This window comes from Amblyraja radiata, chromosome 17, assembly GCF_010909765.2.
Source record: "Amblyraja radiata isolate CabotCenter1 chromosome 17, sAmbRad1.1.pri, whole genome shotgun sequence".
NCBI lineage: Eukaryota > Metazoa > Chordata > Chondrichthyes > Rajiformes > Rajidae > Amblyraja > Amblyraja radiata.
The window spans coordinates 18,171,812-18,189,321 of NC_045972.1; the positions used below are offsets into that span (position 1 = coordinate 18,171,812).

At 39.1% G+C, this 17,510-nt stretch overlaps 1 protein-coding gene across 1 annotated transcript; it reads right to left on the reverse strand.

Moving 5' to 3' along the window:
- Positions 1–10,612: 10,612 nt before the first annotated feature.
- foxl1 (forkhead box L1) lies at positions 10,613–14,107 on the reverse strand. The gene has a single exon (XM_033035804.1). The coding sequence runs from the start codon at positions 12,727–12,729 to the stop codon at positions 11,275–11,277; it is 1,455 nt and encodes a 484-aa protein (XP_032891695.1). The 5' UTR covers positions 12,730–14,107; the 3' UTR covers positions 10,613–11,274.
- Between the last annotated feature and the right edge of the window lie 3,403 nt (positions 14,108–17,510).

Genomic DNA, 17,510 nt, shown 5'->3' on the forward strand with positions numbered 1-17,510 from the left:
CACTCACGCACGCAGACAAACTAATATACTAAGCTGGGATAAACCTGAAATAAAATCAGAAAATCATGGAACTGTTCAGCTGGTCATGCAGCTTCTGGTGAAAGAGAAACACTAGCGCGTCTGGTCTGGGGCTCTTCATCAGGACTGGGAAAGTGAGAAGTGGTGACTTAATTTAATTTTACCCCTTCTAGTATCTAACCGTTTTGGACTTTAAACTTTGAGTAAAATGAATTAGTTTGATGAACATCTTTAGGTTTCTAATTAAGATATGAAATGTCACTGGAAAGTATGTGCCTATGAACAGAACTGTTGACATGTCTAAATACAATTGAATATAACCATATAACATATAACAATTACAGCACGGAAACAGGCCATCTCGGCCTACAAGTCCGTGCCGAACAATTATTTTCCCTTAGTCCCACCTGCCTGCACTCATACCATAACCCTCCATTCCCTTCTCATCCATATGCCTATCCAATTAATTTTTAAATGATATCAACGAACCTGCCTCCACCACTTCCACTGGAAGCTCATTCCACACCGCTACCACTCTCTGAGTAAAGAAGTTCCCCCTCATGTTACCCCTAAACTTCTGTCCCTTAATTCTGAAGTCATGTCCTCTTGTTTGAATCTACCCTATTCTCAAAGGGAAAAGCTTGTCCACATCAACTCTGTCTATCCCTCTCATCATTTTAAAGACCTCTATCAAGTCCCCCCTTAACCTTCTGCGCTCCAGAGAATAAAGACCTAACTTATTCAACCTTTCTCTGTAACTTAGTTGTTGAAACCCAGGCAACATTCTAGTAAATCTCCTCTGTACTCTCTCTATTTTGTTGACATCCTTCCTATAATTGGGCGACCAAAATTGTACACCATACTCCAGATTTGGTCTCACCAATGCCTTGTACCATTTTAACATTACATCCCAGCTTCTATACTCAATGCTCTGATTTATAAAGGCTAGCATACCAAAAGCTTTCTTTACCACCCTATCTATATGAGATTCCACATTCAAGGAACTATGCACGGTTATTCCCAGATCCCTCTGTTCAACTGCATTCTTCAATTCCCTACCATTTACCATGTACGTCCTATTTTGATTTGTCCTGCCAAGGTGTAGCACCTCACATTTATCAGCATTAAACTCCATCTGCCATCTTTCAGCCCATTCTTCCAAATGGCCTAAATCACTCTGTAGACTTTGGAAATCCTCTTCATTATCCACTATCTTGGTATCATCTGCATACTTACTAATCCAATTTACCACACCTTCATCCAGATCATTGATGTACATGACAAACAACAGTGGACCCAACACAGATCCCTGAGGCACCCCACTAGTCACTGGCCTCCAACCCGACAAACAGCCACCCACTATTACCCTCTGGCGTCTCCCATTCAGCCACTGTTGAATCCATCTTGCTACTCCTGCATTTATACCCAACAGTTGAACCTTCTTAACCAACCTTCCATGAGGAACCTTGTCAAAGGCCTTACTAAAGTCCATATAGACAACATCCACTGCTTTACCCTCGTCAATTTCCCTAGTAACCTCTTCACAAAATTCAAGATTAGTCAAACATGACCTTCCAGGCACAAATCCATGTTGACTGTTCCTAATCAGACCCTGTTTATCCAGATGCTTATATATATTATCTCTAAGTATCTTTTCCATTAATTTGCCCACCACTGAAGTCAAACTAACAGGTCTATAATTGCTAGGTTTACTCTTAGAACCCTTTTTAAACAATGGAACAACATGCGCAGTACGCCAATCCTCGGGGACTATTCCCGTTTCTAATGACATTTGAAATATTTCTGTCATAGCCCCGGCTATTTCTACACTAACTTCCCTCAATGTCCTAGGGAATATCCTGTCAGGATCTGGAGACTTATCCACTTTTATATTTTTCAAAAGTGTCAGTACTTCTTTTACTTTGAAACTCATAGTATCCATAGCTACTCTACTAGTTTCCCTTACCTCACATAATTTAATATCCTTCTCCTTGGTGAATACCGAAGAAAAGAATATGTCCATATCTGATTTGTCTTCACATTAATGTGCTGATAAATGATCAAAATAAATCAGTGCTGAATGTCCAACAATGTCCCCAAACCAGCACCAATAATATACAGTCAGTATAGCATTATATACATCAAAGCAGTTTGCAACAAAACTTGGTGCCATTCAGTCCAAACAAATGAGACTTGATAGTGATGGCGTGCACGCAATTGTAGGGTGTTCATTTGCATTGCTGTATGGTGTTTTCAAATTCAACGGAGGAGTTAATTAATTTATTGTGAAGGTGTTCAATACATTTTAAACGCTGTGCAAGAAGGAATGGTGTTCTGTGTAAATGCCCAGTGCCTGCTCGTGTGTTTGTTTTTGTTGTCAGCACTGATTGAAGCAAAAGACCCTGAGATCACTCAATTACGTGCAACCATCAATAACAGCTCCGGTGGCCTCCAGAATAAGTACTGCTGGGCTTTTTTGCAATATATCGCTATTCAATTTCTGATTCAAGGCAAAGGTTAAATCAAGCAATGCTGATGGTGGCATAAACTATGAGAGTGAACCTAGAACCACACATGGACATCAAAACCGAGCACTTTTAGTTCAGTTTAGTTTAATTTAGTTTATATAAATTTAGAAATACAAAGCGGAAACAGGCCCTTCGGCCCACACAGTCCGCACGGACCAGTGATCCCCCTACACTCGCACATACAAGGGACAATTTCTCATTTTTACCGAAGCCAATTTACCGATAAACCTGGATGCCTTTGCAGTGTGGGAGGAAAGCAGAGCACCCAGAAAAAAACCTACACGGTCAGAAATTCTGTACAGACAGCACCCGTGATTAGGATCGAACCCAGGTCTCTGGCACTGTAAGGCAGCAACTCTACTGCTGCACCACCATGCATTAATTACCATTTCATTGCTGTCCCATATATAACTTAGTCTTTACTTTAACGATGCACATAACATCTCAATTATGACAGTGTAAATAAAAGGCTCATTGTTATGAGTGTGCAGTGAATTGATTAACAAAGTGTCACATTACTCCATTGTACACAGAGCTGGATCTATCTAAAACAGAGGAAGTATTAGAGGGTGAAATAAACGTTTGATACTGCAAGGCATCCACAATTTGTTATAGCTGATTTAGAGTTTTAAAACTTTCCATCAGAATCAACACACAGAGCTCATTGTAACTATCAAAGATCTTATATAGCTCCGCTATAGGATCTTTGGTAACTATCGTAACTGCTGCTAGTAAGTATTGTAAGGATAGACACAAAATGCTGGAGTAACTCAGAGGCTCAGGCACTATCTCTGGAGAAAAGGAATCGGTGACGTTTCAGGTCGAGACCCTTCAGTTTTGATGACCAATAAGCCCTATTTTCCAGCATAGGAGCCACATCTATAATGAGCGACTCAAGGCATGTGACCTAGTTGCCATCTTTTAGTACTTCCCTTGGAAAGGAAAACTAGGCTACATATTTCAGAGATTAGGCAACATATTTCAGGTATATGTGTCAGGTTATTATCTTTATTTAGAGCACGGGTAACACACTCACTCACCGAGCACCAGCTCATTCATCATCATGCCGTCCGTTGTCCTCCTTGCAGCTCAGATGAAAGGATACAAAGTCCACTGTCTTCATTAAGCAAAGCACTGGTTTTCAATAATGACAGATTCCATTACCTGAATAAGCTAGGCATCATTTATAACCAACTCCCAGGTCTTATGGTGGCCTAACCACTCCATTTCATTTTCTGTACTGGGATTTTGTAGGACACTCAACAATAGGATTAGTTTTGTTATTGTAGATCTGATATGAAATCCATAATGGTGTTGCCGAAATGCAACATCATCTAATCCAGCAATTACGGTGTGAATCCTATATAAATACATCATGGTATGAGTCAATATATCAAACAAAAATTAAGGTGACTCATGAATTACAAAATTAAAACCATGGCTTATAATGAATGATAAACATGTACATCTGACTACAGCTTACTTGAGTTCCATTAGTTCAACACACAAGCAGAATTTGCCTGTTCACTTCAGTCAGTGCCATTAGCCAATACGATCTATAAAACACTGTAAAACATAATGAATGTAGTTATAATATTTTCACCACTTTTATTGCAAACACTGAATGCCAGATGATTGAGATTTGCCATACGACCATAAAAATTAAAACAAAAAAAGTACTTGCATGGCTGAATTTATCTTAAAGTACATCAGGTTCAAAATGACATCAAAGCAAATAAACTAGGAAGAACCCCTAAAGAGCAATTAATGAGGATAATTTTGGATTTAGATTGAAATAGACATATTGGACCGCTCACCTCATATACCTCTGATATAATATTTTGCTGATATAATAATGTTCCTTTTTAATCAAAATCACACTCAGTATACTTTGGATAATAAAAAAAGATTCTTGACCAGTATATTACACAAACTCCAGTGTTTCAGAGAGAGAGAGAAAGATCAATCTGAAGAAAGGACCCAACCCAAAACGGCATCTGTCCATTAGCTTCACAGATGCTGTCTGACCCTCTGGGTTCCTCCAGCAGTTTATTTTTTTTAAAGATTCCATCATCTACCATCTCTTGTGTCGTCTGAAAGAGAGTTATTTTGCTATCTTAGGCAAAATGCATAATGTATATCAACAATCTTGTCTGTGGCAAAAGGATTGAGATTGAGTCGACCAAGGAAAGATAATGAATTCATAGAGTTACATTTCTGGATCCATAGTTTGTTTCCAAATATATAATATCATAAGAATAAAGGTAAATGTTGGGTTCTCACACACTTTTACTGATTTAACCAAAAATAGTAGTGTTACAATAACCATTGCCGCAGTTCTTGGAGAATCTATTTAATTTCACAGTTGAAATAAAACTCACAGGTGGGAACATTAATTATTTCCATGAAGAAGTCGTGTAGTAAATGTCATTTATAATAGTCAAAAACACCATTCAGAAGATTAGCTGAAACCCAACAACTGCATAAATGATATTAATGCAATCACTGAATGCTAAAAAACAAAACAAAATGTGATTGGATTATAACATTGAAAAAATGTATTGATCAAAAGAGAATTTCTATTTCTGCAGAGCCTCTTCAGTTCTTTTTGTTTGTAAAGTTGCTTAATCTATCTAGTTCCATTGTTCTCAGGAGGACCTGAGGGTGCTCCTCGTGTGGAAGGTTGATGACACTATTAAACATTGCATTTGCTTCAGTAACCAAAGGAGCAGCAGTATACAAATACTTAGTGCAACCCTAACTATTGGTCTCATGGTTTTGGAAATAGCTGACTAGGTGCTAAAGTTGAGGATAGCTTCCACGTCTACAACCTGAGACGCAAAGGCGTACTTCAGTTTAAAACCATAATCAGCAATACACACTAGGATGTTTAAAAGAGTTAGAAGAAATTGCAAATGCTGTTTAAAACCAAAGATAGGCACAAAATGCTGGAGTAACTTAGCGGGACAGACAGCATCTCTGGAGAGAAGGAATGGGTGATGTTTCGGGTCGAGACCCTTCTTCATACTCAGTGTCTGAAGAAGGCTCGACCTGAAATGTCACCCATTCTTTCACTCCAGAGATACTGCCTGTCCCACTGAGTTACTTTAGCATTTTGTGTTGATCTAGGATGCTTAAAGTTACAATGGCAAACAGGAATTTATGGACAAAAAGTCATTTGGATTCTCAATTTTTCAGAATAGATTGGTATTTTATACATAGTTTTCCAAACGCAGTGCCCCCCCCCCCCCCCCCTCCACCCCACTCTCTTTTACAGGCTGGGTTGGAACCTGCACACAGTCATCATTCAAGCTGTATGATCACTTAATAAAACTAATACATCTATAGTTATATGTAAGAAGGAACTGCAGATGCTGGTTTATACAGAAGACAGACAAATGTTCTGCAGCAACTCAGCAGGTCAGGCAGCATCTCTGAAGAAAAGGAACAGTTATGTACCTTGTCCTTCAAATGGCATTATAAATCAAAGACCCAATTTCTGAAGATAGAAATAAAGTGCTGGAGTAACTCAGCGGGCCAGGCAGCAACTCTGGAGAAAAAGGATGGGTGACATTTTGGGTCATAAGGGTCCGATCCGAAACTTCACCCATCTTTTTTGTCGAGAGATGCTGCATGACCCGCTGAGTTACTCCAGCACTTTATATCTATCTTTGGCACAAAACAGCATCTGCACTTCCTTGTTTCTATCTATTACTCTGCTTGTGATTCAGAAAAATGTTAAGACATTATAACATTATTTAAAGAAGAGTAGATTATTCTCCAGACAAATGTAGAATAATTCCTGCCTTCACCATTTTTACCAAAATATAGAAAGTAGATAGAACATAGAAAAGTACAGCACAAGAATGATGCACAGTACTTTGATCTAAAAATATGTGCCAAACATGATGCAAAGATCAAGTTTTATTTGCCTGCATATAATCCATATCACTCCATTTCCTGCATATCCATATGCTTATCCAAAAGTCTCTTAAATGCCACTATTGTATCTGCCTCAACCATCACCCCTGACAGCTTGTTCCAGGCACTCACCACCCTCCCTCTCATCCTAAAGCTATGCTAGTATTTGACTTTTCCATCCTAGATCCAAGATTCTGACAGTCTATTTTATCTATGACTCTCATAATTTGATATCCTTCTATCAGGTTTAGTGACAATTGATTTATGGGGTATTTATGGATTAATGGAGTGTTCCCAGTGTAGACTGGTTTCAAATTATGCCAACATCCTAAATCATTTGAATTTGAAGTTACTAAGATTATTATGCATTTGATATTTTTTAACTTTACACCACAGAAATGTGTGCATTTTGTAGTTACCCAATATAATTTGTAGTTGATCAAGATAATTTTGAAAGAATTCAACACTTACTGACAAAAAAAAGTAGCTATAATTTGACTTGGTCAATCTGATGAACTTTTGTGCAGTTTATCCAGGAACTTTCTGGTTAAAACTTACATCAATCACTTTATGTAATTTGCTGTCATTTAACTGGGTGTAAATAATAAACACAATTGTATTTGTTATGTACAACCAGTTAAATGACTAAATTACATAAACTCCCTTTGATGCTGTAATGATATTCCTTATCATATTCCTTATCAATAGCACTATTGTTTAAGTGATTCAGCAGTAGCATGTCCGCCTGTGTTCAAAAGCTGTGTATCCATACCCTGAACTAGAAAGTTAAACAGATAATCTAAATTAAACACAATGGTGTAGCTCTCTGCAAATTGTCACTTGGATTGCATTCTCCAAGTGACCATTAATCTCTAAGGCAACATCATGTTCATAATTTATCATATACCAGTTTGTGAAGCCTCATTGGCCTAAATATTTCCAACCTGGCACCAAAAATTACACTTTAGCTAAAATTAATTTGTTGAGCATTAACCTGATAATAAGTAGAGATTGATATATTAGCATCCTAGTCTAGCCATTGCAAAGTCCCAAAGATGCTGGATTATCTGAGTTTTACCATTATAACTTTCTATCTCAGATCAATGGGTTTTTGCTAGCTGTGGAAAAAAATCCCCATAGTTAGGGGCAGGGTGGTCAATATACAGATCATCCAGAATCTGACTGAATGTGAGAACATAGTTCAGAAAAGTCACACTGGCAAGAAAGATCCACTGTGACCTTGCTACAGGCATGCTGACATATCCCACTCCTGTTTCAATGTATTTTGTTCATATTATTTCTTCATACTAATTAAACATTCTAGCAACTTTAATTCCTTTGGCAATGCAATTAGAGTGTATGGGTATGGTTGCATTGATGATTAGTTACAAATATCAATACTTGAAATGTAACCACTTACTCTTAAAAATAGCTGACCAAAAGAAATAGTGGCTAGAGAATGATGGACAATCTCTCCAACATACTTTCCTATTCAATAAGATCGTGGCTAATCTGATTTTGGCTCCAAATCTATTTCCCTGCCTGGTGCCCACATCACTAAACTCATTGAGCATGACACAATAAGGGTGATAGGGTTCCTTGCCATAATATTAGTGAAAAGCATGTCAGGGGTTATCTTCATGAAAATGATTGCCCATTTAAATCCTTCTGGAAGGACTGGGGAAAGCAATTTTCATAAATGGACCACCTACTTGATTATATATACATGCCCGGCAATCAAATGCACTGCATATGTGGCCAACCCACAATGTGCATTCTCAGTAAATAAAGTCTAGTTAAATCCAGATAAATAACTCGGATTGTTAATTTAAAATTGAGGTCTGGCTAATTAATCTCTGCAGAAATATTACTTTTTCCCTTTGGTCTGTCGATTCTGTGTTGATGCATATGTGAAAAAGCATTTATATACATGGTGCAAATACCTGTAAACTTTCAAAGTCTAATTATGCAAAAGGCATGTGTGGTTCTCAAAGTTCATAACCATTGCATATTTATGTTGATTGTGTTATCATTTTGTGATTTACTTGGTGAAGTGTACTTTGAAGTTCATGGTATAGAATTATTTGGAAAGGAACTGTTCTGTGCATGAGAGCATTTGGGTTAAAAAAAAACCCTCTAAACAGGAAATACTTGCAAATCTCTTGGTTCTTTGCAAAAAATCTGATGAAGTTTATTTACTTTAATGCACATTCCTCATATGCACAGTGCAAACATATAAAAACAAAAATCCTGGGAGCAATCTTAACCGAAAACCAAGAGTTGTATTTATTTCCTTTTATGTTACAATAAAATAAACCGCTCTTTTTTTTACGCTCACGCACCAGGGACAGTAGTGTTACCTTGAACTCTCAGTGATCTGATGGCGACATTAGTTTGAAGTTTGTTTTGCCAATTACTGGTCTCGCCTCTTGTTTACGGGTCAAACTGAAGGCACCTGAAGAGGTTTCTTTGAGAACGGTAAAAGCGGGCGAGATAACCTCCAAACTGAGACATTCGACACATTTAAATGAATTTCAACGCATCCGTTCGTATTTTTATTCCAAGTGAAACTTTTAAATGACGCACCGGGGAAAGTTAGTCGGTGTGCCTTAATTAAGTATATTGGTCAAGTTTAGAAAATGTGTGTATTCCGATAAATGATCATTAATTATTGGACAATAGTTTTGACCTATTATTAAAGGGAAAACATGCCAACAAAGGGCAAAGAATTGTTAATGTCATATATGTATGAGATACCTTTCATATTGATTAATTTTTAATGTATTTGAATAAAGTAATCGAACTATGGATTCATATAACGCGAAAATAGACCCTTCGGCCCACATTGTCCGTACTGGCCTTCAGGTACCTAACTAGATTAATCCCAGTTTGCAGATCATCAGAATAAATTGAATTTAAATTGCAGATAGTGAATTTAATTACCCTATGGAAATTAGAAGATTAAAAAGAATTTAAATAATTGTAACCTGTTTAAATTATTAATAATGAAGTATGTTTTGCGTAAAAGAAGCGCGTGTTGAAGCCCCATCCATCTAATAATCATAATGGGGCCGTTTTCTCTCCCCATCGTTATCAAACGGACACAAATAGTATTGAAGCGCAGTCCCTGCATTAATTAGATTACGGGCATAAAACGAATATAAATATATTCCGAAGTGCAGTGGGCTGCGTTTTCAAAGAAAACCCCAAATTTTCCAGAGCTCTGGGAACTCCGCGTTCTTTGAAAGGAGGCTTTGTTCCAACGCGAGACCCCGCCATCAGTGCAGAAGCCTGTTCTTTGCTCCCGCTCTCTCTACAGCCCCAGTGTTTACTCTCCCACCGACTCGCAATCGTTGTAGCAAATTTCAAAGGGGGTCGCTTTCGGGTGAGAGAAATCCGTGTATATAGTTGCATTATCCCAATACCTGGAAGGGGGGAGGGACCCCAGTGATATATATTTGTAATACGGGATAACTCAATTAGGGGGGAATCCAGACTCAATACATAAGGTACACATGCCTACTCTGAAAATACATATGTCGGTCGTATTAATCCTGGTGCTTGAAATTCCATTTCATTGCAGCTTCACTATGTTAGGACTTTACTAATCATTCAATATTAGTGAATGATTACTAACATTCGATGGTATATTGAATTAATATAATTGATCCATGAATTCATCCACAGTTCATTAATAAATATATGTATTGTTTAATGTAAATAATATACTATTTATATCTCATCAATGTATTGAACTTTCTATGACTGGGTACAGTGTTGCGATCTATACCTTGCTACGAGTATTGTGTACGCACTGCCGAAATTATGTTAAGGAAAATATGTGACTCGTTCGTCTGTGTCAAACTTGCGTGAATTTAACGATTCAACGAATCCATGATTTTGTCTAAATTGTTTCACGTCGCCTAACTGTGCGAGGCAGCTGGGTGTCGCCTTTGTAAGGAGCCGTTCCGCGTAAAAAGTTAGGACACGTCTTTCCATCTCACTGGAGCGGACGAGCAAGGTGTGCCCGTCCTTTCCACCCCTCCCGCCTCCACCCACTCTGTTATCAATTACCTGAATTAAGTATGTAATCACCTTCCTTTCCGTCGTGTAAAAAAAAATAAACAGCAACGCAACACAATTAAAATCATTAACTCATTTAATAAAAATAGAAGTGATACAACTTAATCAAAATCGTTTAATACATATTCGTATTCCTGTTACAAAACCAATAAAATAACCAAACGTTATACTTGGTGGCAATCGGTTTTTGTACGAATTGGCGTGGCAGTGAGAGAGAAACAGCGTACAGAAGAGCAAGGCTGGTCAGATATACATTAACTCGAGCAGCTGGGATCTGTCTCATAAAATGGTTGTTGACATCATGATATGCCGTCTTAAGCAAGCGTGACGTTTACTAATGGACTAATGAAATCTCTATCACCTAAATATTCATCAATGGAAATACGTGTCTTCTGTGATACAGAAGCTAAAACGATATCCCATCTAGTTTTCTGTACGTGATGGCATTAGGGTGCTTGTGACACTTAAAGGCAAGTTGTAAATGCAAGGGCTCTCTCCAATCATAAAAAGTCGCCTAATAGATAATTAAGAGGATGTATGTACTCGGAAATGTAAACTGCTGTACAACAATTGTTTTGTAAAATTAATATATCTAGATGTTGGAGGCGTCTGAATAATACATTGACAATTGGCTACATTCTAAGATCACGTAATATACATTGGTTATAAAATCGGCCCTAGTACCACAGGTGGAATTTGGGTGCGTGTTTGATAAATTTGTGACCTATTTAAAATTAAAACACGTTTCAGAACAAGTCAGTGGAAAGTACGAATAAAACGGAAACCCGATTTGACAATATTTACCCGGTAACTGATGTGTATCAAACGGCAAGGTGGTGTTAAAGGCTGCGGAGACCCTTGGCGAGGTATCTAAAAGCGAACTGCCGAAACATCTATTGGATTGGATCCCTAAATTTAGCTTTGAATTTGGACGCCCCGGGGATTTATCGACCTGTTCGGTTGCATTACCGCTGTCGTCGTGGTGGCTTTTCTTAGATAGGATGCTTTCTATGCTAAAACTCTTCGGTTTTTCGGCGTGTGGGATGTGGCTAGATTCAGGTTTTTGCTCTCTGCTCTCCTGACTCTGGTCTCCAACCAGTGATGACGGTCCAAAACTTTGGGTTCCAGAGGTTCCTACATCTTTCGGCGAGTTATTTCTCCGAGGTGACATCTGAGACAGAGAGAATTTTTCAGCTGAAGTCGGCGAGCCTCCTGTAAAATCCTCTGTTGGTTTCTCGCCACCTTGGCTAACGTTATCGAAATATATCCCTTCCCCTGGGATACATCTCAATCCAGATTGAGTGGGGGTGATTGCTGGAAGGGGGGTGGGCACGGCACAAGGAAGCCCTGATGGGTTGGTCCAAATCCCAGATTGGACATGGTGGGTCGCGGCCTGGTCGAGTGCTTCAGCACCAAAAGGATAAATAAATGTTAATCCTCCACGTTTCAATGTCTGGTCACCTTTGCGCTCGGGATCCGATGGCATTAACAAAAGATGGCAACCTTCTTGACTTTCTGCGACACTTTCGCTTTTCACGTTGCCTGCATGAACATTGTCTGGCGAATCACCTGCGGGCCTGACATGATCAGAATCAGGCGAGGCGGGCCAGCCTTTGATGTCGCGATCGGATGCGGTTTTGGGGCAATCGCCAGCCACTGTACACTTCTCGACGATTTCGATTCTGCTTCTCTTTGTCTCTTTCTGATCCTGGGTCCCCTGAGTCTTGGCCTTTCTTTTCCTCCGTCTGTAGTTCCCATTTTCAAACATGTCCGTGCACCTCGGATCCAGGGTCCAGTAACTCCCTTTACCGGGCTTGCCCTTCTCCCGAGGGACTTTGATAAAACAGTCGTTTAGTGACAGGTTGTGCCTGATGGAGTTTTGCCACCCTTGCTTGTTGTCATGGTAAAATGGGAAGCGCTCCATGATGAACTGATAGATGCCATTCAACGTTACTCTCTGGTCTGGGACACTCTTGATAGCCATGGCAATCAGAGCAATGTAACTGTAAGGTGGCTTCTGAGGAGGCTCTTGTCTGCTCATCACATTGTTGCCCCCGAACTCCAAAGAGAATATCCCATTGTCACCACCGTACAGGTAGACTGAAGAACCACGATTCAAGCACAGAGCAGGTCCTGACCCTTTGAGCTGCTGCAACTGGTTGCTATAGATATGGTTCATAGCGATTCCTGAGCAAACCTTTCCAACCTCTTCTTTTCTTTCAAACGTTCAGAAGGATTCACAGTTTACTACAGAATAAAACGTGGTCTTGCAGGAGTCCGATGTGGACCCTGTGCGCTACAGTTCAGCAAATGTGAGCACTGCTCTCTTAAGATTGTTCCCACTTTGTCCCTTCGTCACGGCTTAAAATGTTAAATAATTGTTGTAAGTTGCTATTTTATGTTGACTTTGCACTGGAAAATAAATTGTCTATGATAAACAGTCGTTTTATTCCCAGCCCACCCACATTAATTAAATTTCACTGCAAAAAAAAGCCTAGGCTCTCTCCACGTGTCTGCGAGGTACCAACCAATCGCTTACTTGGTTGTTCGTTCATTTGTTTATAGAATTAGTCTGTTGATAAGTCTGCCCACCCAAGTTGAATCAAGCTGTGTTTATTTGGAAAAATTTCCGGGCACCCAATACATAAACGCACTGACCTGATGTTTGAAATATCACGTCCACCGCTGATGTTCCGAACGCGCGCACACACACACACACACACACTCGCACACGGAGCCACTACCTATGTTCATACCTAGACTGCAATGTCGACACAAGCAATTTAACGTGTGCAAATGTTACATTGATCCTTTATTTGACACCTATCCCGCAATCGCGGGAACTTTAATCGGAAAGTGCTATATTCTCTCAGTGACCGTTGTTGTTGCACACAGCTGGTCATTTTGTATAACCATCTGCGGAGTACAAGATGGGCCGGAGGCTGTCAGGAAGAGCACTTGCAAAGGAGAAAAGTTCCAAGCGTCAAGATTCCATAAAAGGGGAACTTGGCAAAGAATACTAAATAAAAAGTTTCTCTTTCATGGACCGGTTTCATTGTTAATATATGCCTCTTGCTTTATATTACATGCTTTTCCTGTTTACAACAGGGATGGGGATTATAACAACTTTGTAAGTAATCACAGCTGTCTAATGATTACATAAATGTTGGATTCTCTATTCATTGAGTGGATCTAAATGGAAATGCGAAGAATGCTGCGATATCTTTGATTGGGAATTACCTTTTTTTTCCATCACTTGTAAGCAACGATTGATAAGCGGCTGTAAACAAAGACGAAAACGCGTTTTGAAACACGGCAACATTGTAACAAATACCAAAAACGGAACAATGCTTCAACAATGACCTGCTTGTCAGTTACAGGTCAATTTCATACTCTCCCTGCTCCACCACCCAAGATATCCTTGTGATGTGAGCTGCAGTACAAGTGGAAGGCAGGAATAAAACCTCAAGGGACCCGAATGCGCTTGAAACAATTAGACAAATCTAAATGGATGGCAAGGTTCATAAGTTTTTTTTTACTTTCTACACAATTTCTCGCGAAAAACGTCTCCCCCCCCCCCAAAAAAAAGGACATTGCAGTCTTTTAACAGTCAGCTTGGAAATGACATTTTTATTTTCCATATATTTATGATCAGTTTAACAATTGGGTTCTTTGTTCTTCTGGGATGAAGATGTTAAAAAAAGACCACAACGTGTACATATCCTGTTAACCTCTTCAGGATTGGAACAACGCATTCACGCTATTTTCCAAGCGCAGAAGCACAGAAACTTTTTTTTATTTAGTTTAGAGACAAAATTAAATGCCAAATGTAGACATCCTGTTTACCTATGGCTGGAGATTTTAGTTCCGTTTTAAGAATTCGAATACGTGATCTTTCACGTTGTCCACAATTTTTTATATATTTCGTCAATTTGACCGGTAGAAATCTGCAGTTTTATTTTTTTTTAAAGATTTTAATCAATAAACAAATCACTTAATTTACCTTTAAAGTAAAGGTGTAAATGTTTCAAAGAATAGTTTGTTATTCTTTTTTTCCTGTTCTTACACCGTTTTGTTTACAGTTTGATGTTTTATTTGTTAAATTTTGGTCAACCTGGGTACTTTATTTAACTCATCAGTTATCTTTTTGGGGATGTTTGGACGCGTTTACCTCAGAGTTATACCCAACCATAGCCGGACCTGCGCAACGCAGATTTGTATTGGACCAACTAGAGATCGATCACATGCTAAGGCTACCCTGAAAAGTCGCCAAACTTGTGTCGCGATAAATGTTTCGTGCGACTATTTATTTGAAAGTCTTTAGTTTAATTGACGCCTCATCTGGGAAATCTATGCAATAATAATAAAAAACTATTGTAAATATCGGCGCAAAGGATATTCAGTCCGACTTGGAACTGATCCCGTCACGTGAAATTGTTGTCGTTGTGTGTGTGTTTTACGTGCAACCATCACGACGCTGATTGTGACTATCGTTATTAATACCGTTATTATCATAACACTCGGATCGTTGCATTTTGGATAAACACCTACTACAGTCTACGTATTCCAATTATAGGCTTGACTGAAACCAGTAAGGACTATGCTTGTCATTTCAGTAATTAACTTTAAGTTGAAATACGAGATGCAATAATGACTTTCGCAGAGATTCCAACACTGGATAAATGCTGACACACTTTCACGCTGCTCACATAGAATGTCTCATTCAGATTCAAACTTGGACGGGTTGTTGTTGTAGAACGTCCAAAAATATCAGTAATACACCCAAAGAGTTTTAATTTGTTATAGAATATGCAATGGATGAATTGCGGTCAGACATTATTCCACAAACAATATCTAGATATATTTTAAATTAGCGCAGTAAAGCCAGATGTGGCGTGGTTTTTATTTTTGGGCTCACATTTCATACCCTTTTTACAATCATATAAACAACTTTTATAATATTTATTGCTCTATTTCTGGGGCTGTTTGTGTTTTATTATTTGCATAGCAGTTGCAACATTTCAGGATAATTCGTTAGAAGTGAAGCGCTTTTGAGAGGTTACTGAGATGCAGATAGTTCTTTGTAAATGTGGGTCCCTAAAACTGGAAGGAAGTGGGAAAGAAGGGCACAGATAAAATAATACTTGGTTGACTTTTCGGTGTGGTTTCTGGCCTCGTCGCAGTAAAGTCGGTTCTCTGACAAAAAAATAAATAATTTTCTTTATTCAAGTTGCTGTCTGAAATGGTGATGCGTGTGGCGACGTTGAACCTTCAAATTGTACTGTGCAGAGTGATTTAATTCTACCTATCATTCCTGTGCGACCAGTTTGCACGTGTCACCGTAATTGTCTTTCTCCCCTAGTCTTCCCCGGTAGTCTTCCAAACATACCCTTTTTTTCAAGTACTAATCCTTTTGAAATTGTTATTAAAGCCCTTTCCACCGCCTTTTATCCAGTGCGCTACAATTACAATGATGCCTGTACAAAACGCACAGACTTGTTCCGTCATGTCACCACCTCTGCTTTAGACAATCACGCTGAAGCGGTGCCCTCTTTTAAACAGCGGCTTGGCAACTCGAAGCAGAGTATCAAAATCTTCCATGACTTTGAACATCCCTGTCTGATTCCTCCTTCCCTATCTCTGACGCAAGGAGAAGAATTCCGTTGTATCTGCATGAGAAACGATTGTTCTCAAATTTCTGACGGCGTCCACCTACATCGCTATAATGCATGCCAGCCCCCCCCCCCCCCCCCCCCCCCCCCCCCCCCCCTCCCCTCCCAGCGTTGGGTCCATTTCCCGAACAGATATAGGATAGACAGTGATTGGAAAATTGATGGAGGAAGGGGCACAGATTCTGAATGAAACATGTTTCCCATTGCATGAAAAGGGTTAAGAAATTCTGTCTTCCTCTAAAATATTTCCGTATTTGACACGATCAATATGAAATAAGGAATAAGAAGATCTGAGCGCCAGCATCAAACCGCTATTCAATTCCCTTGATAGCATTAATAGTCCAGGATAATATTATTGCAATCAGCGTCTAAACAGCGACATTATAATATGAAGGTCGGTGTATGGTTTAAATGATTCACCTTGATTCCAAAGAAATTAAATAAACGGCGTGGCTTTCAATACCTCAACCTTCTTAACATCAAAAACACCTTAGTTTTTTGTACCTTCTAGTCTAAACTTGGTTTGTCCGAGTCTAAAGAATACACAGTGTCAATTACATTACCATGTGTTTCCTCTCGTTAAAAAAGTACACTATCCAATGTATAAAATTACATTGACGCTCTCATTCGGCTGTTATCTGGGTGATGAACTATTCTGGCCCTTGAAGGCAGGTGGCCATCTACTCAACGTTGCGTGAAGAACAAGACTCGTGAGCTTGCAGAAAAGGCAAGCGATTACACTGCTTGAATGAGGACAGTTTGCCCCGTGTTAAAACTGTGCCTGGGGAATAAAGCCCAATCAATGGCTCTCTTATTACTGCTGAACGTATTGATGTCATTAATCCACACGCTCACACTGCGCCGAGGGGGTGTTTGTCGCTCGTTTGTTTGCAAACGTGTACAATTGGTATCCTTTTGTTTTGCAAAGATGCATAGCTATCGTTCTAACTTCGGACGGGGCAGCTACCAGTTACGTGGCAGCGATATTTGTACCAAAACAGAAAATAGTGCCAAACATCTATATATTGATAGTAGATGATTGTACAGTTGGCACTCCCGAGTATTCTGCTATTATAGGCCTTTACTAATGGTTTATATATCAAACTGGGAGAAAGCCCATTCCTGTATTCAGATCACATTTGACCATTAACCAGTCTCAGTGCAAGGTCGAGTGGCGTTTATTTTTTTAAACAGAAATTGAAATTAATTATTTATTCCCAGAAATTAAATCCGGAGAAGAGAGTAGAATCTGAACCAAATGCTGTATTAACAAGTTACTCTGTACGGT

Bases quoted from the DNA above. Each gene is read 5' to 3' on its own strand.
- foxl1 (XM_033035804.1), bottom strand. From the start codon at position 12,729: ATGAACCATATCTATAGCAACCAGTTGCAGCAGCTCAAAGGGTCAGGA.